At 38.1% G+C, this 26,790-nt stretch overlaps 1 protein-coding gene across 2 annotated transcripts in view; it reads right to left on the bottom strand.

Annotated features, from left to right (window-relative positions):
• Positions 1-26,790, bottom strand: part of CDK14 (cyclin-dependent kinase 14) — a 258,218-nt gene that overhangs the window by 129,085 nt on the left and 102,343 nt on the right. For both annotated transcript variants that reach the window (XM_009886196.1, XM_009886197.1), the window contains one exon: positions 8,876-8,996. In XM_009886196.1, coding sequence (XP_009884498.1) covers positions 8,876-8,996 — 121 coding nt within the window. The remainder of the gene's footprint in view (positions 1-8,875; positions 8,997-26,790) is intronic.

Genomic DNA, 26,790 nt, shown 5'->3' on the forward strand with positions numbered 1-26,790 from the left:
AGGCAAGGAACAATTCAAGATTTCAGTCAGAAGCCATTTATTCAAGATGAGAAATAAAACAATTGAATTTAGACTAAAGAAAAGAGGATTAGAGTTCTATTCTTGCAACCAGAAAACAGGCATTTGATTAAACCAGTGTATCATTTGAGGGCATGTACTGCTATCTGCAGAGAAACTTCAGCTAGCTGTTTGAACATAAATGCTGTAAAGGCAACAGGAGGATTTTGCCAAATTTTATATTGTTTCACATAATCTGTTTACAAAATTTTCCACTTTGAGTGGGTCTGACACAACTGTAAACAAAAAAATCAAGTAAGAACTGCAAACAACACTACTGAAGAAAAATTTTCTTTTTGGAAAGAATTCTATTACATGTCTTGGACTCTTGTGTAACCTAGTACTCATTTAGTCACAAGCTGAAATGAGACTGAAAGAGTACTGGAGTTAAATAAACAACTAATACAAAAATCAAAAGGTTATTAAAATCATTGAGGACAGAAACATAAACCACCTTCAAGGTTTGAGCTGGAGAACTGGTGTTTCCTTTGGCTCACTTGAAAATTAAACTTATGTTTGACTTTAAAGGTTATGGTGTTCAGCACATTGAATAATAAGTCCATAGAAAGAGAAGAATAAATTAATACTAAGAAAAAGAAGAAAATAATAAGAAACAACAACAACAAAAAGACATTGAATTGATAGGAAATACCCAGTGAGCCATAATAGCGCATAAAGGCTTCAAGATAGCTCAATGGTGTTTTAGATGCCTTATTGTAGCAGTGGGCTCACAGCAAGTAGAAACTGAGTATATAATAGGACCCCTGAATCACAAACTGTAAGTGCACACACACTGAACGTGAAAAGAAATAAAGCCTCTACAAGGCCTTGAAATTTAGTCTCTTTTTTTGTAGACCTCACAAACTATTAAACAGGTTAGAGAGATTTTTTGAGCAAAGCAAAAATTATTTTTCTGCCAGAACAACTGCTTTGTAAGGAAAAATTATGAGAACAATGTCATTCTTGGCTACAAGAAAACACAAGGGACGGGGAAAACATGATGACTCTGTATTTAAAATTATGCAAAATGAAGGACAGGGAAGAACTGATTAGGATTTTAATGGTTCCCAGAATTGTAGGTAGATCCAAGTTAGTATAACTAGAAATAGCAGAATACCTTTAGGAAACAAACATTTTAGGGTGAGTGTTAGAGAAATACACTCTATTTTGTATTGTGCTATACCCTGCTTCCCAACGGACTTGAAGTTCCACAGTTATAGTCGTGTAAAACTACACAAGCTGAAACACTTAATAATATTCTTTAGGGAACAGACTTGCATTAGCAGTAGAGGGGATAAGATGATCTCACAGATCACTCCCATGTCTAGTTCCTATGATGCAAGGATTACTTATTGACATATGAAATGCAACGAATTAACTTGGCTTTAATGTGCATGCATCTCCAAGGGTGTGTTATTTATGTATAATTTGCGCACACTCAGCATACAATGCCATTTTCAGGCAACACTTGAGAAAGAATTTGTGACAAAAAAAAAACATTAGCCTAACATATTTCAGTGTATTCGATACAGATATTCCTACTCTCCTTATAGAACTTCTGATTTTGATTAAACAAGCCAAATGCTGCGACTTTGTTCAGAAATCTTTCCAAGGATACCCTTGCAAAGTAAAAGTGACAGCCATTTAATGTTGAAATGGGTGGCTTACCCTCCGATGACAAAAAGTGATGACAAAAAGCGTGACTAAACCTATTGATGTATTGACGAGACTGTATGTGGCCATACCATCTAATATTGCTCTTCTATTGTCCTGCTTAATTTCCTGGGACTCAGGCTGTCACCATACAGCCTTATACAGAGTAAGAGTTAATAGTACAGCTAAATGAGTTACTCTTGCATTTGAATTGACATAGTAAATGAGCCTGTAAAAATGATGTTGGATGCCTCAGAAACTGCATTTTGTTTTGTTTTTTTCTGCACAGCTTTTATAATTCAGGAGGGTATTCCCTGAAAATTAGCTTGCTTACTAGTGGGTTGGGTTTATATTTTTGGTTGAATTCCTGTTCTCCATGTTACAAAGATCTTTATTGCGACAAGAAGAATCTCCAACCTATCTGTACTTGAATACTTTAAAAAAATCAAACATAAAAGCTTTGGTGAGGCATAGTCTATAAAAAATTATTAAGGTTGTTTCTTTCAGTTAATATTTGATTTTTTCTTCATGGATCCATAAAAGAGACTACAGATACATTCTGAAATAAGTTGTTTCCAAAACAAGTTTTAGTTTGTACTTAAATCAAGATTATAGAAAGCCTATATGCTTACTATATATGTTTTAAACTGTCAAACTTTCTGCCCTGAACAGATCTACTTTCTAGTAGGCTCAGTGCAGGTGATAACATTCAGCATGTTCTTCACAGTGAAGACCTATGATGGGTCTTCACATAAGGTTTCTATTCGGTCATGAAGCCTGTTTTCAGTGTGCAGGATTTGGCTTCAGAGGGGGAAGGCATTTTATGAAAACCAAGTAATTGCTTCCAGCAATCCCCCTGGTGAGATTCCCAAAATTCAGAGGAACAGCAGAGTTTTCATTAAAGTTTCTCAAACTACATGCAGTTTGTACTGTCAAATATACCAGATTTAAAAAAAAAAAGCAAGCATACACCCCACCCCCAACCCCAACTGCTTGTTTTTTTATGGATTTTTTACCAAGAGGTAGTACTGGAACCACTTCCATAAAATCCACTAGTAATATGCAACATTTTGGAAGGGCACAGAGATTTTTATCTTGTCTTATTTATTCAGAAAAAAACCACATTCCTATATGATCCTGCTTATAAACAGAATTACGAAAACACATCTAGGGGGAAGGAATGAAATGCAAGGGACTTTTGTCTCCTGAATTGACCAAAATCTGATTTAATTCTACAGTGGCACACCCACAGATGCTGAATTGGGTTGGAATGTGTCTTTCATGACCACTCCACTTTGATATGTGAAAAGTAACATATGATAGGAGATACAGTCTGATCAAAGTACAGGGCAATAAGGCAAACAGACTACAGTTCTCACATGAGAAGTAATGAGTGATGCAATATTTCACTTCCATGATGACAAAGAACAACATTAAAATTTCTGCAGAAAGCAGACACAATGAATGAAAAATAATTTACTTGAAAGTATGATAGTTCAAAGTGTTTCTTTACAATCAGTATTGGAGCAATTGCAATTAGAAGTGAACTCATGTTCTTGCCTGTGTCACTGAACTACCTAGAAATAAAAGCTCCAGAAATTTGTTTTGCATCCCAACCCTCTGGAGCAATGCTCTGTTTCTATATTAAGAAATATTATATTCATGAAGGATTAAAATTTACATGATCCCTTTTTGCAAAAATCTTTCTATTAGATGTATTTGTTCTGTAAAAGCAGAATACCAAAAAAAAAGCTCAAGAAACTAATCTTCAAACTTGAGGAATGTTTTGCCATGAGATATTTTCCTGTTGAACATGTTCTTTCTGTTTTTCTTTTCTGGATTCGGATACCTTTATAAGGTACTTTCCTCACACACATGAAACATATTTCTAGCAGTGGAAAAGTGATAACAAATATGATGCTTCAAATGGATAAAAGTACTTTTTAGACAAGAACTGAAATGCCCTTCCAGTAACTACAGACCAAGACCATTTCCTCACCCACAGTGTTTCTACAAATTTGACCCTATGCGAATTTTCCAATCAAAAGCTAATTCAGCTGATAAAACTTTTGAAGAACTCACTGACAATGAGACAAGTTTAATTAACAATACCTTGATAGTTATCACAATATCCTCACCTTCAAATCCTAATCCTACAGATTAGCATTTCTTTGGAGTGGAAGTCAGAATCATAAAGAACATCAGGGGCAAAAGAACAAATTTACCCTAAGCTGTTTTCTCTCTTGGGCCCCAAGCAGTATTTCTTCAGGGCGTACTGGGACTCCTGCTCTTGGATTTCTTTCTCTACAAACTGTTTACAGCAGATACAGGATAAAGATGCCTTTGTAATGTCCCCCGTGTAAAAACACAATTTGGTGCACCTGTGTCTATGACAAGATCCATTTTTATTTAATAAATATCTTAATTACTGTTACAGGTCTTCTTTGGTCAAATATTCATGAAAGCATACATGGAATTACAGCAAGCTCTCAAATCTGGACTCGGAGCAGGCTATGTGTGGAAAGTCATGCGTTCCTGAAAAATACCATTTATTTTTCTAACAATAGGATAGATAGAAAAACTCTATATGAGGAACTTTCCATAAAGTAAGATCAAAACTGAAATCATGTATATCAATCCAGATGTTACAAAGTTAAATAACAGTGATTTAATAAGCAATTTCATAACATTTGACTGACCCAGTTTTAAGTGATTTCTCCTGCAGCACTAAACATAGCTGATGTTAGTTAATAAAAGTGAATTTAAAATATATCACGACCCATAACTTCTTAGGTTACCTGAACTGTGAATAAGAGTGTATTTTTTAAAAGCAAAACAACAGGATATGCAAAAATTGCCAGCTGTTAGCAAACACAGTTTAAAGCCAGCTGCACTTCAAAATAAAATATCCCTTGTGACTTCCTGATGTAAGCAACCCAGATGTAGCAGTACATGCATTACCAGAATCAAAAAGGATTTAATAACCTATTTAAATTGCTTCATTTACAAATACTATATTCTTTCTGTAAGGAAGAAATACAATAGGTTCATTTTGGGATTTTTTTCCCTATGTTTCTGTATTACTTATATATGGGGTTTAGTAATTCATAAACCCTTTATGTATTGAAGCTTATTTTCCTTTCATTGACTTTCAAAGGACTGTAAAATTCAGGGATTAGGACAAGTTACACCAGAGGCAATGCAAAGCCATTTTCCTAGCTACTAGTAAGTCCTCATCAAGAGGGGGAAAAAGAAAAAAAAGTATATCAAAGGTTATCACAACTCTTTGATGCAGTCTTGGGCCTTGTAATACATTTACACAATGCCGCTGTATCAAATGCTGTCAGCAGTAAAGCACAAAGCCCACCGCATTGATTTCCATCACCAGCCTGACACCACTAATGCATGTACATCTTCATTAATATTATTTTCTTGCCAGTGGCTATTTAAAAAAAAGAATGCAGGAGAATGTAAAACTGCATGTGGATCATTAGCTTTTAGTTACTATCCTAATGCCCTACACCGGCAAATGAAGTGTAAAAATAGCCCGCAGCCTCTGCCACCTGCTTCCCAGCCACTGTCCAGTGGTTAATATTTGGACTCCTTTTTCATGCAGCTGGTCTTCTACTCAGTAAGAGCCCCACTTTCCGTTCCTTGGGAACCGCCATGAAATGTCATTTATCATGGCTATAGCAAAGGCCCTGTCTTTTTTTTTTCCCTAAACGGAAGAAGCAGCTGTGCTTTCTACCTCAACATTATTTAAATATTTAGTGAAGTGGCTGCCTAGTTTTGTCATCATGTAGATCATCAATAAGGACACATGAGAGCACACACTATCTGCCATAAGGACATAATGCCAGTAATTGGATAAAAATGCTAATGCTACAAACACACTTTTGATAGCAAATTACCAAATTACCTTGGAATCTGATGGTAGGTGGGTTTCTCCACGTCTCCCTTCCTCCCACGCTGGGAAGCCACTAAGTGGTTTTAATATAATTATGGCCCAGCTACATATAACCGTTGGATAAATAAAGCCCCAAGCCTTCTTGTGCTCCAGCAGAGCTCGCTGTGAGACATGTCAAATAAGCATAAGTGACCTTAACATGCAACTACACCTCTCGCAATCAAACTGGAAGCACTGTCTCAGACAACCCAGAAAAGCGGAGATGTAAAAACATAAAGCTCTTCTGTCACATACAATATATATTTGCTGTAATCTGATTTCTGATGTGGCAGTAGCTGAGCCTCTAAATAAATTCCTGTCATGTGAAAGAAACTGTATTACTAGGGCTTTTTCTAAGCTTTTCATAGTTCTCCAGTTTGTACAGGGCAGCAAAAATTTCTAAGTGCTATAAATCTAGTACAAGAGCAGAATGATGTCATTTTTCATTTGAAACAGAACTCACCACCTTTATCCCTGAGCAACCGGATCATTTTTAGACCTACATGAAATGCTCTGTACAAGATGACATCATTTATTGTTATCATTGAAGATGTAACTATTGTGTTCTTCCTAAATACTCTTGCACCATTATAAAAGCCCTGACAAAAACATGACCTGGATTGTTGAAGTGGCATTTTGAGTCCTTCCTTGATCTTCCCTGCTGTTTGTGTAATTTGAATATAGACATATGATTCTGAAGGGAATGCTCAGTGTACAATTATAATAGATTTAAAATGCTTCTGTTAGCTGCATGGCTTAATAAGATCTCTATCACGGTAACACCACATAGTTAGACTACACTTTTTAATAGCTCTTTTACTAAAATAATCATTGAGAGGAATGTTAAAATATCTGGTTTGAGGAGCTATTAAACTTTTTTCTTTGTGGAAAAAGTTTCAGTGAGAATCAAAAATGTTTTAAAATCTTTTGTTCGGTTTAAAAAAAAAAAAAAAACAACACAAAAACCTCCTTTATTTCAAAGTGCAATAATATTTTAAATTGGTAAATGTTAAAAAAAATAATAATTCCAATGTCTCTTTTGACTAAAAAGAGTATTTTAGAGGATTTCTTGAGCAGTGTGCTCTATTAAAGCATTAAAAAATTTTCTTTAGAGCTTTCCACATATTCTGTCATTCTCTTTGTACTTCATAAATTGAGACACGTATGTACACACATACACAAAGATGTGGGACTCTTAAGAACTGAACACATGTAGACTGAACTACAAGAAGAGGAGCAGAAAGAACTATTTATATCTCCCAGCTATTTCCACCCTCTGATGCAGTTGTCCTGCCTCACCCCAAGCAAGTCAAGCTTCTTGCTGAGAGTGTCAGAGGTGTATCTGGGAAAAGAGGTGACTGCAAAACGTCAGGAGCAGATGGGATGCAGAGATCGCATACAGTTTGTGAAGACACCGAGTTGAATCTGATCTTTTGGAAAACAGGACAGTTTTAGGATAGATGAGAAGCAGAGATGCAGGGAGAAATTATTTTAGATCTGAGGTGGAGAACGGTTTGAAGAAAAGCAGACAGATGATACAGAAGATGCTACTGTTGCCTCTCTGGTGCAGTTGCAATATAACAGCATTCACATTTGGAGATGTCTGTTCATCCTCTCTTTTCCTGGCTCTTGGTTCATCTACTGTTACAAGTCAAAGAACTGCAGCAACCAGATGCCTAGTCATATTAAATGCTCTCTTCAGTATTAGATATTCTAGTATTTATACTCTGTAACCCCTTCAAATGAAACAATTCTGCAGCTCCTAACTCCTGCCCCCAGGAGTCAGGGCTTAACAGCGCTGCAGGGAAAACTAGATGAAGTTTTAAAAAAAATGTAGCTTTTCATCCCACATTGTCTGATCTCAGCTTCAGGACTACATACAACCTACATGTTTAGCACCCTTCCTCAGCAAAAAAATATTCCTGGTGGGTCATCAGTTTCAGTACTAAGCTGCAAGATTACTTCGACAAATTATTCAGCCACTCTATGAAGACATAAGGTCCTTTTAACCTTATCTTGCAGTTACCTCTAGATTTTAACATAATCAGAATTCTAAATATAGGTTGCCTGTATTAAAGAAAGATATTTCAGCAAACTAAAAAAAAAAAATCATTATATTTTTCTGAAAATTGCTCAGTATATTTTTTCCTCAAATGAAATGAGTTGTATAGATTTAAAAAGTCAAATACATTAAAAAAAATGCCTTCTAGAGCATGAGACTTTCTTTTCAAGGAAAAATTTTTTTTTCCACATTTCTGTTTCTTGAATCAACATAGATTGCTTCTACTAACACAGCTGAAGCTCTTTCTAATTACAGAATTTGTACAGATTAGAGAGATCCTGTGACCTCAAAACCTACAGGATAAACAAAGAACCTCCACCTTGGTTTCTAACAGTCAAAAAATCAAACACCCTTGTTCAACACAGGACTAAATGATCATAGAATCATTGAAGATCAGAGAATAACAGGTTGGAAGGGACCTCAAGGATCATCTGGTCCAAACTTTCTTGGCAAAAGCACGGTCTAGACAAGATGGCACAGTACCATGTCAAGCTGAATCTTAAAAGTGTCCATTGATGGGGAATCCACCACTTCCCTGGGGAGGAAATCTACCACTTCCCTGGTGAGATTGTTCCAATGGCTGAACGTTCTCATTGTGAAAAATTGTGCTCATGTCCATGATAACATGATAACATCCAATGATGTTACCAAAAAGGAGCAAGGTGCTATATATTGTACACATCAAACTGCCCTTTCAAACCTGCAGGTGTAATAAAATCTGTAGGTTTGAAAGAAAACTATTCAGTGATGTGTCACACACTGATTTACTGCTAACAAGTACAGTAGATTAAGAACTGAGGCTGTATCCTCACATCCAGAGGATCCTGGTTTGGCCCTTGCTACAGCTCGGCATGGTGAAAGTGTGTCTTCTGCAAAACAAGTATCATATCATATCAAAGTACCACAGTAAGACTGCAAAAGTCTAGGAACAACTCAGTTTCTTGCAAAGCACCAATGGCTCTTCTAGTGGTGTGTCAACAAAAGATACCAGCTGCCAACTGGTGGGGTGGCCGGAGGGGATTCCTTTAGGGAGATACTGAGTGAACCACACAGATTACTACACACACCACTAATCTTGCTACTTACATACCTGTTTTACACTTTAAAAAAAAAAAAAATCACCTACATAGATTCTTGCCTAAGGATTCCATACTTACCACATGTCAAGGCAGGTGGAATATTCTGTTGATCCCAGAAGGACATCTGGAGGCCTGTACCATAGGGTTACCACTTCATTGGAATACGTATGGCTGGGCACTGATTTAGCTCTTGCGAGACCTGTGGGGTAAAAACAAATAAATTAATGCAAACAAAACAAAGAGTAAGTTGCTGTATAAGTTACAATCCTAAAAGGATATATGAGCACACATCACACAACATGATGGCACATTGCGAGTGTTTTTGTCTTCTTGTATTGGAATAATTTACTTAATGAAAGAACATGGTAGCATTTAGTACCTGGCTAAACAGAGTTGTGAATATTATGAAGGAATAATAAAATATGCTTTTCATAATGACAACCACAGGCCCAGGAGAGATGCAAAGATACACTGTGTTATACCTAAATGAAAGACAAATAAACAAGAGACTTTTATTTCCATTAACTGCTCATCCTTAGGCATCGACAGTCTTCAATGTTGTTTAGAAAAAGGAAATGAAACGGAAACTCACAGAAAAATAGTGATACAGATGGGATTTGGTTTTTTAGGGGAGCCTAAGGAAACCTTCCACAGTTTACACTGCAAACCCTAGCCTGCTTTTTCAAGTTTATATTTGAAAGCAGTAGACACTTACACATTACCATTCAAATAAATATTAATATTGCCGTAATACATCAGAAAACAGTATATGCAAAACTCTCCTCTCACAGAAAATGTATATTGGCAGCACACCAATCTCAGAAGCAGAAATCATTTCAATGAAATCTGTGGCCTACTAAAGATATACTATTTACAATAATTGTCTTTCAAGCTTGTGTTGTGATTTCAGCTGGGATGGAGCTGCCTTCTTGCTAGCAGCTGGCGTAGTGCTATGTTTTGGATTTGGGATGAGAAATAGTGTTGATAGCACACTGGTGGTTTTGGTTGTCGCTAGCACTCAAGGCCTCTTCTGCTCCTCCCACAGCCCTGACAGCGAGTGGGCTGGGAGGGCACAAGAAGTTGTGAGGGGACACAGCCGGGAGAGCTGACCCCAACTGACCTAAGGGATATCCCATGCCATATGACATCATGCTCAGCATATAAAGCTGGGGGAAGAAGGAAAGGGGAGACATTTGGAATGACGGTGTTTTATCTGCCCAAGTAACACACATGATGGAGCCCTGCTTTCCTGGAGATGGCTGAACACCTGCCTGACAATGGGAAGAACTGCATGAATTTCTTATTTTGTTTTGCTTGCGTGCATGGCTTTTGCTCTACCTATTACACTGTCTTTATCTCAACCCATGAGTTTTTCACAGACTCTCCTAGATTGGAAAAGATCTGTAAGATCATCTAGTCCAATCATTAACCTAACACTGACAAACCCACCACTAAACCATGTCCCTGAGCACTATATCTACACAACCCTTAAATACCTCCAGGGATGGGGACTCCACTACTGCCCTAGGTAACACATTCCAATGCCTGGCGACCCTTTCAGTAAAGAAATTCTTCCTAATATCCAATCTAAACTTCCCTTGGTGCAACTTGAAGCCATTTTCTCACTTTTACTCTTCTGATTCTCTCGCCCAGCCAAACTGGGGGGAGCGAGCAAGTGGCTGCGTGGTTCTAGCTGCTGGCTAGCGTTAAACCGCAACTGTTTGTCAGTCCTTTAAAATAATTCACATTACTACACAACCATAAGCTATCTCACATAAAATTGGAAAGATTTTAGGAGGGACTCTTATATGCTAAAAACAGGAGTAGAGAGCATACTTTTCTAACAGTTCTCCTCCAGAAGCCTCTGTCCAGGAAATGGAAAAATATTTTCAGGGCTATGGTGACTGTTACCATCAAAGGCCTGCAAACACCTTTTCCAAATAATCTGCTCCTAGTTACTGCCTTGAGACCATCCACTCCCTCTCTGGGAACACTGAACATGCACAAGTAATGGAAATCAGGAGAATGCACGACTGGGTTGGTTTTTTTTTCTGTCTTCCTAAACAAAGAACTACTGATTTCCCTTTCACAAAATAAATGAAATTACTAAAACAGAAGGTCACGTCTTACACATCACAGAAACCAAAAAGCAAAGCCACTCAGAAAGAAATATGCAACATGAGAATTGATGTAAGAGCACAGATGAGAGTCCTTTGCACCTTTATTCTTAATACACTGGAGAAGCTATTTAAGAACAGTTAATCTCAGTGAATATATCTCCATAGTAATGATGGTAAATCTTGCCAGTAGATTGCATTATCAGCTGATTATAGCAATTAGACCAGTGTAGGGGAATAATTTGACTTGCATGCCAGAATTTCTTCTAAAAAAATTACATTTCAAATACGAACAATCTTTTTCCTTTTTTTTTTTTTTTTTTTTAAGTTTTCAGACTTCCATCTCTTTTACCTTTGTATACCTGGCCACCAGCTTGATGAATAATTTGGTACACACAGACAACTCAGGGCTGCCCAGGTACAGCCCCAAAGAGGCCAGAGCAGAGTTCACATCACACGCTCTGCGGTGCCTCCACCTCCAGATTAATGTTTTTGTTTCTAGAAGCTCACAAACCACCAAATGTTCTAACTGGTGAATAGTTCTTATTCCTAGCCCAGAGAAACATTAACAAGTCTGAGTTTCTGAATGCTTTTATCCCACATGACTAAACCGAAACAGTAGTCCCTGAATTTGTGGATATGGACCTACTACTATTAAGCTAAATAAAAATTATGAAAAGATTTGAGAAGCCTGAATGGTGAACGCCTCCATCCTTCTATGCCTGTCTGAGCCTCCCTTTAGTCTTGTCTGAGAAAGACTGAATTTGGTTGCAAACAATTTCCTCTCTAATCTTCTACCTAGCTTTGATAGGACAAAAGGCATAGGCAGGCAGGGAAAAGGCATTTTTAAGAAGCCAGCAACATCAAGTGATTTGGGGAAAAATGCCAAAAAAACTTTAGAGCTTGTGGGGTGAAAAATGTACTCGGGTCTCCATGACACAAAGTCTTTGATCTACACACTCAAGAAATCTCCCATGTAGGGAGGAATGAGTACCCAACTCGCCATACCAGAAATCATACTGCAAATAATACAATATCCATGCTTGCCTGCTGGTTTCTGCCACTTTACTGGCCAGGATGGAGCTTTGGAAGTGCTATAGTCAGCCCAAGTACACCATTCCTCCTCTTGTGTCACCGTTCAGCATGGAACCAGTCCTCCCACCCTGCTGGGGCTGCTGCCCATCCTGTTTCTTCAGCCCACTGCTTCTAGATCTTTTCCACCTCTAATCTGTTCCAGGTTAACTAAAATCCATCTGATTTTCAAAGGATGGCCCTTTTGGACTAATCCCAGCACAGCTTTTCTTTAATCTGCTCGACACTCCCAAAACACCATGAAAGCCTCATTTGAGGTTAGCTGTTATATCTGGTTTCTCAGTTATAAGAGGATCATTCCTGGAACGGAGAAGGTTGTAACTAAAACCTTAATTGTAAGAGCAAGTTGAGGCCGCACATTGGCATCAGACAGCATCACCGGGTTTAAGAGGTTTATGGGCACAAGCCATATGTTTTAAGTTGTGGCCAATTGGTTTCCTGGTTGCGCACATACACTACTTTGGAAACTAAAGGGCCAAATGGAAAGCAGGAGCAAACAACCAAGGGAAATACTCACAAAGGCTAAAATTTGGCAGAGGAAAATTTGGCACAGTCCTGCTGCTCAGTCAGTTGGTCCCCCTGTGCAGAACTGAAAGGACCTGACTTAAGCTAGTGCCTCGGAGGAGCTGCTTTCTCTCAGGGAGGGAGCAAAGTTTGCTTTTTCTGAATAACGCTCTGCATAAAGAAGACATTTGCAATTATGAACACTTTCACTTGAAGATTCAAAGTTAATGCAAACGTCTCTCATCACACTTAAGGCGTGAAAAAATAACCTCATCTTTCAGATATATTTACAGTTTAAAAAAGAATGGTATCAAAATATATACACAAGAAACAATAACAAGATACTGAATTCCTTGTTTTGATGCTCCAGATGTGAATAGATGACAGTTACTGTTTTTTTTTATTCAGATATCCTTCTGCAAGAAAATTTGTTACATATTTCATACCCCTTTGCATATCCAAATATGCTTACTCATGCAAAATTTATTTAACCACATCCTTCAACTGAAAGAAAACTGAAGGGTAGGATTAATTAGCACAGCATGTTCAATCACTTTCTTTAAGGGTTCCCTGTCTGTTTCCATGGTTACACTACAGGAAGAGCGACAATCTCGTTTTAAAAAGACAGAGCTTATAGGGGATCATCAAAACTTCAAACCTTAATGGCTAGTGGGCGTAAAAGCCAAAAGGTAAATGGAAAGAGATCACCAGGTGAGCACACAATATTTACATATTGCTGCTTGAGCACTTTCTTGCCTGGGAAGGTGGAGGTAGGACCTCCTCACAAGCAGTGAACTCCCCTCCATTTCCTGCATCTTCCAAAGATAAAAGGTCAACACCAGTCCTGCTGTTGCAGCCTTATTTTGAAAGCAGGAAGCCAAGCGTAAGGCCCAGTTATTAAAAGTCAGGTCGCGTCAGACCCACTGGGGAACTTGTGTGTAATTATGGGAAGAACAGATACTGTTTAATGTTCTCCAGGCACTTACTTATACAGCCATTATTTATCCAAACTGAAAGAAGAAACTGTTCTGATGCAAGGCTTGCACACCAGCATCTACCTGCGCTGTGACACAAACCACAACTTTCTTTTAACTCATTTATTAAATAACAGCTCAGGATATTTAAAATACAGGGTGAATGACCTATGCCTACGTATGTATATGTCTTTAACACACAAAACTTCTTACTGCCTCCTACTCTCAATTTAAAAAAAAAAAGTAAGAAGATATTTCCTTCATTGGTAAACACAATTTTCTCTGCTTCATCTGGCTTTATCTTTTATCTCAGTCTCAGAGGTTGTATCTCATTTTACCTCGCATCAGTTATTGACAAAACACATTGCACTGATTTATCACTGTAATTTTTAAGTTGTACTTCGCTTTTACAAGAGGCCATATCTATATCCAGACTCAAGACCTATTCAATACACGCACCTTTGGCTATATGAGCACAAATATTAATATTTGATATCTCTTTAGCTGCAGGATAGCTTTCTAGTCAAGTTCATATGACAATCAGGAAGCCTTTGTTCACAGTGAGTATGATTCTGCAAACGAGGAAAGCAGTCACGACTGCAAAAACAAGGGCTTGCCAACCATGTGCATGGTTTCCCTTTCCAGTATACCTTAAATGTGTTGACCTGTTTACTATTTTGATTTAGATATATCAAAAAGGGCTCTGGCAAGGCATACTGCAAAAAAAAGGTGGTTTTCTTTCTTGCTGTTTTTCCTTGGTTCAGATGCTTTTCATGCTTCATTTTTAGCCTCCTGTTTTGTTTATTTTAAAAATTAGCTAGTTTGAGGTAAATGGCTTATAAAACCGTAACTATGATTCAGTAACAATATTAAAATATTGTTAATGTATTCCCTTGTAGATCATGAACTGTCAACTTCACTTAACCTATTTACTCAGCTACTTGTTTTCCAACAGAAGCATATTTATTCAGTGAATACCTAAATACAACAAAAGAGAAGTCAAATGGGTGGAAACACTGACACTGCTTCAATGAAGCAGTCAGCTCTCTAACCCAGAAGTCAGTTCTCGGCAATCAAAAGAGTCTTGCAGCATTTAGGTCCCTCTGCTCTTTAGCTGAACGGGTCTGTCTCTAAGGTGCAGCTTTACCAGAGCACCCGAGTTAAATTCCTTTCAAGTAAGATAAATTATCTACAATATCCTTTGTCTGGGTCCTAATACAGCCACTAGATTATGGTGGTGCTGTTCATTTATAAACGTTACCCACTATCAGGGAGAGTGTAATTAGGTTCCCCAATTAATATTCCCAAAATGCACTTGAGCAATAACTGGTCGTCCAAACTGGAGTGCAGGAGTCAATCTTCAAGAGACAGAGAGCAATAAGTAAGGCAAAAGGCATGCGTGCCTCTCAGCCTGTTTTTTCCAGCTGTATTAGTTGTTCTAATAAAAGATTGTTTTTCCATGCAAAACTTATCTCATATATGTCTTCAGACAATCACTTACAGTAATGCAGATGATAATTGTTCTGGTCTGTGAATGGAACTCAGCTGTCAATTTGACAAACACAAGGTACAGAACGCTGCAGAACTGCTACCAGAAAGAATGACTATAGCCCTTGTGAAAAGTGTTTTTCTTTTTTCAACAACTCCAGCATCATCTCTTTCGTCATCACCTCTTTCCTCTGCCTCCTGAACCACCAGGATCATATGCAGTGGAAAAGTGGGATACGAGAAAGAGCTCAGCTGTTGGTTGTACATTAAAAGATCCCTTTGATTAATTTGACTGAGAGCCATCCTAGCTATAAAGCTGTTTATTTCTCTGCTTTAAAATCCTTATAAAAATTTCTGACACATTTTGAAAAAGCCCACTGATGCTGAACGTGTACCGTGACTGCCAAACTCATTCACTGTCTATTAGCAGAAAGAAACACACTAAAAATTTGCTTCAAATTAAAAAGTGGTATAGACATGCAAAAGAAATACACGTTCCATTCTCGACAGCAGGAAAATATATCTATTCCCATGGCCTTCTGGGTCAGCATGAATATGTTCAAACTGCCTCTGCTAGTCTGGAAGCAGAAAAATAACAGTGTGGGCAGAAAAAAAAAAAAGAAACTATCTGCACCAACACTGTAAACATTCACACAGATGTGAAAGCTAACAGAACTCAAGGACAGACAGCAATTTCACATCAAAGATAACTTCTGCATTACTGAAAAGACCTGGAATCATTACAGATACAGTATACATGCCCACAATGCCTTAACAGTTGACCAATTTAAATCTTGCTTACCAGATTCTGGATTTTTACTTAATGATCCTCAGTTAGTTGTCTCACAAAAAAATCTATACGAAGATGATACCCTCTACTCCTAACATTGTCTCAGCATGAACACATCACTTTGCTAATAAGGCTGTAAGTGAAAATGTCAGAATTACTCATTCCACAGTGAAGTTATTAGGCTTGAAGCAAAGAATTAACAATGGCTGAACAGATGGTTTTAAATTGGGAAGATCTGCAGAGCGCAGGGAGGACATTCTACAAAGGACAAACAGCCAGAAAATAACTCTTCACTGAAAATGAGAAGTAATGCATCTCAGGATATTTTAATATTCCCTGGGAAAAGAGAGAAAAGTGGGAAGCAGGTATGTATGAATGAGCCCAATACTGGACAATGATTTGAGTTCAGAAGTGAATAATAATAATAATAACAAAAAATTACATGTGGACTTTAAGGACATATGAGCAATGAACTTGCTGAAGACAAGAAAGGTAACAGACCACTTCCCTACAGTTTTGAGGTATAAATGTTTCTCTGTCATTAGGATTTTCCCCTAAGAAATCAAAGGAATTCAGAAAAGAAAAAATAAAGTGATTCGGGGCAAAACTTGACTAGAGACAAACTGAGAGCTACGGATGTCCAATTTAGTGTAGTGTAACAGCCCATCAAACACTGACTTACTGCAGGCTATTGTGTATGAAGTTAATAATTTACCGTGATCCCTATCTGTACAACTAAAAGCAGGACTGCAAGAGCCATTTTTGCATGACTCCATCTGGGGTTCAAGTAAAAATGAACTGACCCTTATCAACTGGTACGTTGATAACTTATCACTTGATAAAAGTGCTGTAGGTACTTGACATATTGCATGAGACAGGCTGAATACAACATACCAGCAGAGAAATAAATACACTTGCTCTGTGCTGTGCAAGACTTACCTTTTTTAGAAAATCATCACGTAGACAAACTGCCTCCCCATTCGTTCAAGTGCTAAGAGGACTGAACACATTCCAGGTTCAAGCCCATCATATACAGGGCAGCAGTACCATTTAAATCCTCCTAGTTTAATGTTCTATTAAATCTGACAGCTAAAGAACTGTTAAAGAAGCACAATTTGGTGCTACTGTAGTGATTCACAGTCATCCAAACAGAAACACAAAAGCTAAGTTTCACATTCAAACATCTAATCCCAGTTGTTTACACTCAGGTAATTTTGTTTCTTAACTGACCATAAAACAGAGTCAGTGACAAGGTGATGCCACAGCAAATACATACTGCTCTCTCCATCTATGAATGTGCTCCACAACTCAGAGCAGTTAATCTGAGAAGTGCTGGAACATTGATGAAAGGCATCAATAGTCACATGACAACTGGGATGTTACTCTATGAAGTGAGTTATTCCAGTGGGATACTACAATTTTGCTTATCCATCATTTCCCATCTAGAGGTAAAATATCTGGAGACCTTTGATGAAGAGAATACCTCAAGTCACAGTCAGCTACTAAAAGCCTAATCAAGTACCTGTGGATTTATTTACAAACAGATCAGATCCCAGGAACTGGTCTGGGATAGTTAATTTAACAAGAACAGGGCTCCATGGAAAAGCAAGTATTTGAACAACATTAACATCTACAAACAAAACGTACTTTTGAAAAGCGGATCTAACAACCATTTTATTTATAAATCAAACACCACTGCCATTTGACATTATCCTGCAGGAGTGCCATTTGTGAATCTGAAAAACTGTCACCACATGGGTATTGATACCATCAGTTCTTACAGTACAAGGTCTGACTTCTGTATAAATGACACAGTTCTGTACCTACCAGCCACCAACTCCTGGCCCCTGTACTGCACAGCCAATGCAATTAAGTTTGATGTGCCTGTTTTTCCAGCTAAGATGTCACCCGAGCTTACATTTCTACGCTGCAGGACACAGCTGCATTTGTTCCATTATCCAGCCTCGTCTTTTGAACCACGGCTGCCCTGCCTGGCACAAATGGTTCTCCAGTGATCGTGGAGTTTAATCCAGGCTGCTTCCAGTACCTGAGCCAGACTATTTATAGATAAAACAAATACTCAGCTGATTTTTGCCATTGCTACAATACATTATACTCTGCAGCTTACATGGTTCCTTAGCAGGTAAAACACTGTCTTGGCTGTTCTGCTGAAGAACTCCAGCAGGTTTTGCATGCACTATCACATTAGTACATACATTCACATACTAGATAACACCCACAGCATCTAAACTCACATCTGACTGCATTGGCGTAAGTCACAGAAAAATGATCTGATACAATATGGTACAGGCACTGGTGCAAAACTAAAAAAAAAAAAAATAAATTCTCAATTATTTCAAAGCTTTTTGAAATAAATTGAAGAACAAAATAACTATAGGAAACTTAAAGATTTCACTAAATTTTAAAATTATTTTCACTTTGCTTTCAAGTGTGAAACCATTAAGAAAACCTGTGTAAGTATTGTTGCTTCTGTAAAGCAATATTATAGAGCAACATCTTACAACAGGAATCTCAGGAGTCTTAGATTCACCTGTTCAATTGAATTGCTCCTCAAAAGTCATTTAATGTATATGTCATCTTAAATTAGCTGAATAACAGATCTTAGAAGAAAAGTTTTATATGAGAGACATTCCAATATGCTTAGGTCTAAATGATTATTTGACTTTGCATCAGTAATCAGGCATCTGTATTCCTGCAGAGCCACCTAATCAGTTCTTAATACAATTTTGTCACAGAAAAGGAAGAAATGAAAACAGACAATTTCACTTTTAAAAAAGCTACATTAGAAGAGCATTAAGGCTGGGCCTTAACAGTATGATTCTAGAAATATGTATTAAAAAGCTAATGTTCCTCATGCTGGCATTCTTCTCTGCAGTCACACTGAAACGCCACTGCCAGGATGGCCAAACTGGAGCTATATGTCCAAATCTAGTCTATTATGTACATGTGTAAGCCTACAAAGTCAGTAGAATTGCAGAACCCTGTATCATAACTGAATAAAACACGCGAAAAAAAATTTTAGTACTGAAACCAAGCCATTCTTTTACCTGTTCTTTCATTTAACTTAAGGACAACAAATGTACTTCTCCATGCAATGCTTGATAAAAACTACTTCCAGATTGCAAGCAAAGGTTTTCTAATAGCATTTTGACCACAGACAAAACACTATCGTCTTATTAGTAGTGCCTTTGAAACATTTCATTCTTTATTTAAACCATTTCCTATTTCAAGTTTGCATGTATGAGCAAATTGTAAGTACACGTGAGCACATCTCGTTCAGCATCACATCCTGCAAGCTGTGTAGCAAAGCTGGTAAGCACTGTAAGACAGAATGGGCAAAGAATTGCCAGAGTTTCAAGACGCTAACATCAGGCATTTGTGTTTATAAAGCATATTTCAGTAAGCCACTGCCTTTTTTCTGTATCCCCCCCTCTTTTTTTTTTTTAATAATTTATTTATTTTTTTCCTAAGGTCTACAGACAGTTCAAAGCTGAACCAAATTTCCAGCCTGCTTGAAGAGTCCAGAACTTAACACCAGTGGTGACGGTATTGACATAAAAATTTTTCCCTTCTAGTGCCTTGTACGTGGTATTTGCTTTTACAATCAAATCAAGCCACTGCAGTTAATACCTAATCTAAAGACCATTGCAATGAAATATCCTTAAAAGCAAATATAGCCACAAGAGCAAACATAACTGAAAAGTCTGATGACTGAGCAACTTAAAAATTGCTGCAATAGGAAGGATATGAGTATCTTCATGGCTGTGGGTGGGAAGAGATGACATCTGAAAGTCTCCTTCTGCCCTATTTCCAATGACGACAGAAACAAATTCCTATATGATCTGACATATTATAAGCCATAAAAGCCAAAGGCAGGAAAAGCTGAACTGACCTTGAAGGAGAGCTTGGACACCTTTAACAAGGTGAAGATCTAACTGGTCGCTCTCCCTACCATGTAACATGGAAGTCATGCATTTCCTCCCCATGCAAAGCGGTTGTTAATGTTCCCACATCACACGGATAAAAAGCTGCTGATTCCTGATCTCCCACTATTAATATTGGTAACATTGGGTCTTTCAAATTATATGACTGAGAGGTCAAGTGTAGTTTGGTTATTTGTAACATACATAAGGGTAGCTATGTGGAGTTAACATTTATTTGTACAGCTCTTTGGAAATGTAAATCACTGGAGAAGTGTTAAGTATTACTAAGACAAGCACTGCCTGACCTCTTCTGGCTATCATGAAGGCCAGTTGCTGCAGGGGAAATTCTCGTCTTAATGGAGGTAGACCTGCAAGCATGATTTTCATTTACATCAGTATGAATTGTGCATCTATAGATAGATTAGTATATCCAGCACCATGTCCCTCAGAAGGAACGAAAAAAAACCTGCATAAATTATTAAAAATTACCTAGATAAAAAGTGACTGTATAGCAGTAAGGTAAGGCTTTAAACTGTCTGGGGCAAAACAAATGATGTTATAAATTACAGAGCCATCACTTCTTTAAAATGCAATCTCAATTAAGGAATTATTTCATATCATGTTAAATGGCATATTTCTCTTAGTGAACGGCCAGTGTGTCTTCACGTTAACCTTTTTCTTTGCATATCAATATTTTTGTTCTGACTGATGCATTCTTTCTTCTTCAATCCACACCTTTTCCAGTTATCCTTTAATTTCCACATAGCTGATTATTTCCTGTGTAAAATAAATCTGCATGACAATTAACACATTAATGAAATCAAAATTATTTTAAACAATGACATAATTTTCTTATTGTATCATACAGTATGTCCTTTTAAATGAGGAAACATTAAACAAAACCATAATCAGACCAAGAAAGCAAACATGGAGAGTACTATGAGATGAACCAGGATGGCTATATTCGAAAGCTTTACCATGACCTTAGCAGTTATTTTCTCCTGTAACTGCCATATCAGAAACAAGCAAAGAAGCTTCAGAACAATCAAGTTTTAAAGAAAGTTCAGTACTTTAAATACAGGGGCTTGTAGCCACGGTAGTCAAATGGCTACGGACTAAGGCTGTAACAGAAATAACATGTATAGGAAGAGAAAATGTTTTCGTATATAACGAATAGGAGAATGTTAATGTTACCACATGACTGAAAAAGGCTTTTTTGTTTTTCAATTAAAAAAAACCAAAACAACCCACTTGCCATTACTACCCAGATTATAAATACCTCTACAGATTCATTTGGATGGATGGATCTCTCTTGTACAGACAGCAGATCACAGTTCTCCATGTTTTTTGTGCAATTATCACATTAACAGCCTGGTTGACACTTAGGTGGGCAATACGAGACAACGAAACAAATTACGACTCTGATAATAACACAAGATCACAGTCAGCACTGAGCTAGCTGCAGTACAGATGACATCTAAATCCCACTTTCTTCTTAAGTACAAAACACTGAAACAGATTTTTCATCACAGTTGTTTTAATGGTGTCATAACCAACTTCCTTTATTGCCCTTAATGGAGAATTGAGATGCTTTCCTCCTATTTAAAGGCTCAATATAACTCTAACTTGTAACCATAGGAAACTGGATTGAACCCTAAGAAATCTGAGATGTGTTTAACAGGGGACCCATTTATTGAGTCACACTCCAGCTCCTTAGTGGTTTAATAAATAAATAAATAAAAAATATCAGTTTTCAGCCAATAATCCTACTCAGAGCTTCTCAGTGGGAAGAGCTAAGTTACAGCATCTACTTTAGTAATATATCTGAAAAGACCGGTATATTTAAAGAATTTTAATTCCCACTATTAAAACAGAATCACTGAAGACTGACATGGACAAAAATTCAGTGTGTGGCTCTGCTTTGTATTTACTCTTAGTAAAGAGAAGTTAAAGTCTTAGTTGAAAACAGAACCTCACAGGTTTTGCAAATTGTTGTCTCTAGATAGTAAACCTGTGTCAAAGCTGTTCTTTCTCCATAGACTATGAAACCCAATTTCTATCCATAAGATGTTCTTCCTGCATCAACTCTCACAATGGTAATTTTTTATTTAGATTTACCTGATACCTCAAAAAAAAGTCAGATCTATGAAGCAAATTAGATCGAGATCCACGATGAGAACGACAAACTAACCAGATGCGAGAAGCAAGAAGCATCTGCTGCGGCACTAGACTACATGTTCTCCTACATCTTCACCTCTAAAACAATGCACGGAGGAATTCTTCATGCCCAGACGCCAGAAATCTCACCTACCCCTTTGCACTGCTGTCACTTCAAATTTCCTGCCACCTACACATCTCCTCTCCCTCTTCACCACAGATCTGGGCAAGACGGGAGAAGGTCACGAGCACAGCACGTGAGGCGGGGAGGGGAGGGGAAGAAGACAGCTTTGGCTGCTCCCTGACAGCAGCCAGTTGTACCTTTAGAGACTAAGAAGGAAGATCTGAGGTTGGAGGGAAAGCCTGTCATCCTGGGAAAGCAAGTAATTAACACAGCATCCTGCCATGGGGCTCTGGGTCCACAGGACTCACAGCCTTTGCAGCCTACAACTTTAATCCTTCCTCCAAGAGAAAAAAATTGAAGGTCCCCTATCTACCTACCAGCTCTGCTCCTGAGCTCTGACCTCCCTTTCCCTGTATCTAGAAAACAACGGGGACGGCAAGGGCTTTTTTCACTGACTCAGCAGTGTGCGATGGAGGTCATGTCAGGACAAATGCACACAGTCTGCTCTGCTGCTCCAGGCCTCCAGCCCAGCTGCCACTGTGAACAGCATTATCGGCTTCTGCTTTCACTGGAAAACACTGTATTTACAGTTAATTACAGAAATAACTGTGTTTTATAAAGACCTGCAAGCTAATTCAGGTTTGAGCAGTTCGGGTTTCACTTTCCAGGTTCCCACTTCCTTTTTTTCAACTTACAACATTACCACTGAAGTCATCTTCATGTCTTAATATTTAATAAAAATAGACCGCTGAAAGAAACCCATTACTGTCCTTCCTGGGCGTTATGAGAACAAATTCTTCAGATTTCAAAGGCTGTTATCAGAGGGGACCAGGCTGCACCTGGGGAAACAGCAACCTCTCACAGCAATATGGGAAAGAAATGCCTTTTTCTTTCTCAGTTCAACCAAGGCAGGGTGTTAGAGGGGTCTGTGGGTCTACACTTGGGGTAAGCTGGTTCCCTTTATCAGAAGCAGCCTCTGATAACAAAAATCCGAACAGCTTCCACCATTTCTACAGCGCCAACAAGGCCTGCTGCTGGGGTCGCAGGAGCCCGCTGTGGGTCAGCTGCCTCAGAGGTGCCCCCGGTGTCTCCTACAGCTCCTCCCGAATGCCAGGCGGCCACCACGCCACGGCCCGCTGCTCCTCAAGCTTGCTTGAAGCCAGGAAGACCAGAGGGAGCCAGCCTACGTAACTAGAGACACTCTCGGAGGAGTTTTGCAAAAAATTTCATCAAGCATCACTAACAATATATTAAGTACCAGCTCTTCAGGCACCGTGACAAGTCCTTATACCAGCATCTTCAAGAATTGATACTCTGTGGAGCATTTACACAAAAACATAGCAGTTATCCATGCAAGCAATCTTTTATGCTTTACAACCTTTCATATGAAACTTATATGGTACGTTATAAAGACATTCCTTATGGGATTCTTACTGTGAAAAAATAACTAATTTTTTTCAAGTTGTCAACATATCTTTAATCATTTTAACAGTAAACTAACTATACAGCAACAGTCTTGTCCCTTGTGATATATCCCCGACGTGCTCCCCACAGAAAAATCTATATGGAAATTCATGGAAACCTCCTCTTTAATACTCAGCTGCAGTTTTAAAATGCAAGTCCATTGAGTATAATTCTCTTTATTACAAACCTCAAGCCTGCTATCTATTATTAATCATCCCATGTATCTAGGAGGATGCATGGTTCAATCACACTTACTTGATTCTTTCTTTTCCTGCATCACAGGGCTTTATAATAACAAAACTCTGAAAGCTTAAGGCAGGACTTCCACCACAATGCAGATCTCCTGCAGCTCCTTACTCATCCAAGGAGATCCCAAAAGACAACAGAAAGCTGACAGGGAAAGCTTCAGGGTCAGTGTTATTTGGGAGAGTAAAGAAAAGACATTTCCGTAAGGATTCTTGTGCTGTTTTTCTCTCCAAAGCCCACTCCCACAGATGAGAAAGAGCAATTGTCTGACCATAGGAACAAGCACTAAAGCCCGAAGTTCCTGATACTCTTTCTCACTCACCTTGCAACACTAGAATTTGTTGTGGTGTTACTGCAGTTTGAAGATTTTTCTAAAGGACCAAAACTAACAAAAATGAGGGCAGAGAACAGGAGGGAAGGGGAGATGTCTATTCAAGTCTTAATAATAACAACACTAATAATAATAATAAATCAGCAAGTTTTCCTGCCCTTGCAAATTATAGTCAAGCTAACAATACCTTCTAGACCTGCTGTTTCATACTTTGAAATCGTATTTTGCACTTCTGCCTCTCAGGTACCTACATAGTCATCACCATACACTATGTCTTGGAGCCATGGCATTTTGAGAAGGTCAGTGTATATACTAAAAAGAATGGCATCCCAATTAAAAGATGTGACTACACCAGAGTTACTTAAACTTACAATAACTGCACAATCCAAAATAGAGACCAAAAAGGTCTTCAAACTTCTCATCCACCCACTTAGTGCAGTTCACTTGTATTGCAGGCCTAGCAGAAAAGACAAATGGGAAAGGCGGCTGCAGGGAAGATTCACAAACAAGCAATCCCCTGAAATACACTCCCCAGAAGCAGGTTGATCAGCTCACAGATAAAGAAGGACAAGGGCCCTACTAGTAATTTGGCCAGTTTCTCTCAAACCTCAGAAATGCTATGACTACCTCATGCACTAGTCAAGTTTAAAAGTTTTGTTCTCTACGCCTGTGCCCTGAGGATTTTCTCAATGCATCAAACAGTGATGGCAACGTGTCTACCCTCAAAAGCTATGTAAATTCTTTATCCAAAAATTCCTAATAACAAGTATAATTATGTATCTTTCAACCCAGAAAGCACAAAATTATTCTAACTAAAGGATATGTAAGAGTAACAATACTACAATGAGATTCAAGGTCCACATTGTCCCCAGGAGAGTCAGAATAGGCTGTTAGTAGATGTTTTGGGGCAGAGAGTAAGAAACAAGGCACAGAAAGAGTAAATCCTTACTGGAAAGTCCCACACAGACAGTGGGACCCACCTCCTACCCGATTGTTATCAGCTATTTAGGGACTTTGAGCTGGAGTTTATTAAGTATGCTAATCTGGATACAAACATAACTGATTAGCCAATCTGGATTTATATCAGCATTCACACTAGCTAAATGCCAATACCCAATCACTGAAATGACACATGGCACTGGTTATAATACGTAGCTCTTATAAACAAGTAAATCAAATAATTATTAAATGACTGTTCAATATGAATACAAATCACGTATTTGCTTAGATAACTATCTTGCTTAGATTACTAACCACTTGATTGCAACTAACTCTTGAAAAAAAGACATTCTTAGTGTTCGATCTTTGAGTTCATGCTGCTATCCACTGCTGTGGAGTCATTTGACACAGTTTACAGTTAATAGAATAAAACAGACTATTTCAGTTGGAAGGGACCTACAACAATCATTGAGTCCAACTGCCTGACCAATTCGGGCTGACCAAGTTAAAGCATGTTATTAAGGGCATTGTCCAAATGCCTCTTAAACACTGACAGGCTTGGGGCATTGACCTCCTCTCTAGGAAGCCTGTTCCAGCGTTTGACCACCCTCTCAGTAAATAAACGCTTCTTAATGCCTAATGGCCAGTCTAAACCTCCCCTGGCACAGCTTTGAACCATTCCCACATGTATAAATAATAACAAATGCATTTATTCTAGAAACATACCTTGCTTTTAAAACTGCTTAATGACTTTTCTAAACAAAGGCTGAAAGATTTTCTTTTTTTAAGTCACACATCCAAAGGCCTAACAAATGCATCTGCATACAGTGCAAAGAAAAATTAAAGTGAAGAACCTACTAAACACAGGCTAAGGAACACCTATGCAGCCCAGCCTGTGTGGTAACCAGCAGCAAGAACAAGGCTCTATTCACTTAAGTTTGTAATTGCTTATGGTGTTACTCATTAAAGGTTTATAATACTTTTTTTCTGCTCAAGGCAGACATATGTGTGGGGGAATATAAACAAACCGACAGACAGTTAGCCAAATCCACACCACAGGATAAAAAATAATTCTTGCATTTATTTAATCATTTCATAAGGAGAATTCCTTATATACTTTAATTTCCTCAGGAATTTTAATTAGATTGAAAAAAAAGAATGAAGGAATGGAGTTCAAGGACTATTTTTCATAGCAACAACTATTCAAGATGTAGTCTCCCCTATTATACCTTCTCAAGAAAGCCATTTTTTATGGCTCATCCATTTTTAATTTGATAAAGCCTCTATGTTCTGTTCTCCCTTTTGATTTGACTGCTGAGTCTTCTCATAAATGCTCATTTCCTAACAGCTACAGCACAATGAACAGAAAAGCAAACCACCGTTCATCTGAACAAAGACACTCCCACACAGTGGAGTATCTATGTCTGGGAGCTGTGCTGTAGAAAAACACATGCCCAGGGTTATTCAAAGATTCCACTTCAGCCGCAGTGCAATGTGCTGGCAGGCATGAATAGCCTTTCTTCTACCTTGTTTATTCAAGAACTATGATCTACTACAGCCTGCTTTTAAGTATTTGATATCCTAGGCTGAGGAGATTAAATGAGCTCGATGCCAAATGAAAAACTTTGGCCACGCTGTTTATTTTTTGTAAACTTATGAAACCAAAATCTGAAGGTCTTGTCCTTAGAGACTAAAAGGCCTTTGCTCTAGGATTTTATATTTATTGTGCTAGCAAAGTCAATCCTATCTCTGACAGAAACTGATTTCTTGATAGGTTCTCTCCTGCCTTGAGTGCACTTGAAAACAAAACACCCATCTCTCTA

The sequence above is a fragment of the Charadrius vociferus genome, unplaced genomic scaffold (genome assembly GCF_000708025.1).
Source record: "Charadrius vociferus isolate BGI_N301 unplaced genomic scaffold, ASM70802v2 scaffold855, whole genome shotgun sequence".
Classification (NCBI taxonomy): domain Eukaryota; kingdom Metazoa; phylum Chordata; class Aves; order Charadriiformes; family Charadriidae; genus Charadrius; species Charadrius vociferus.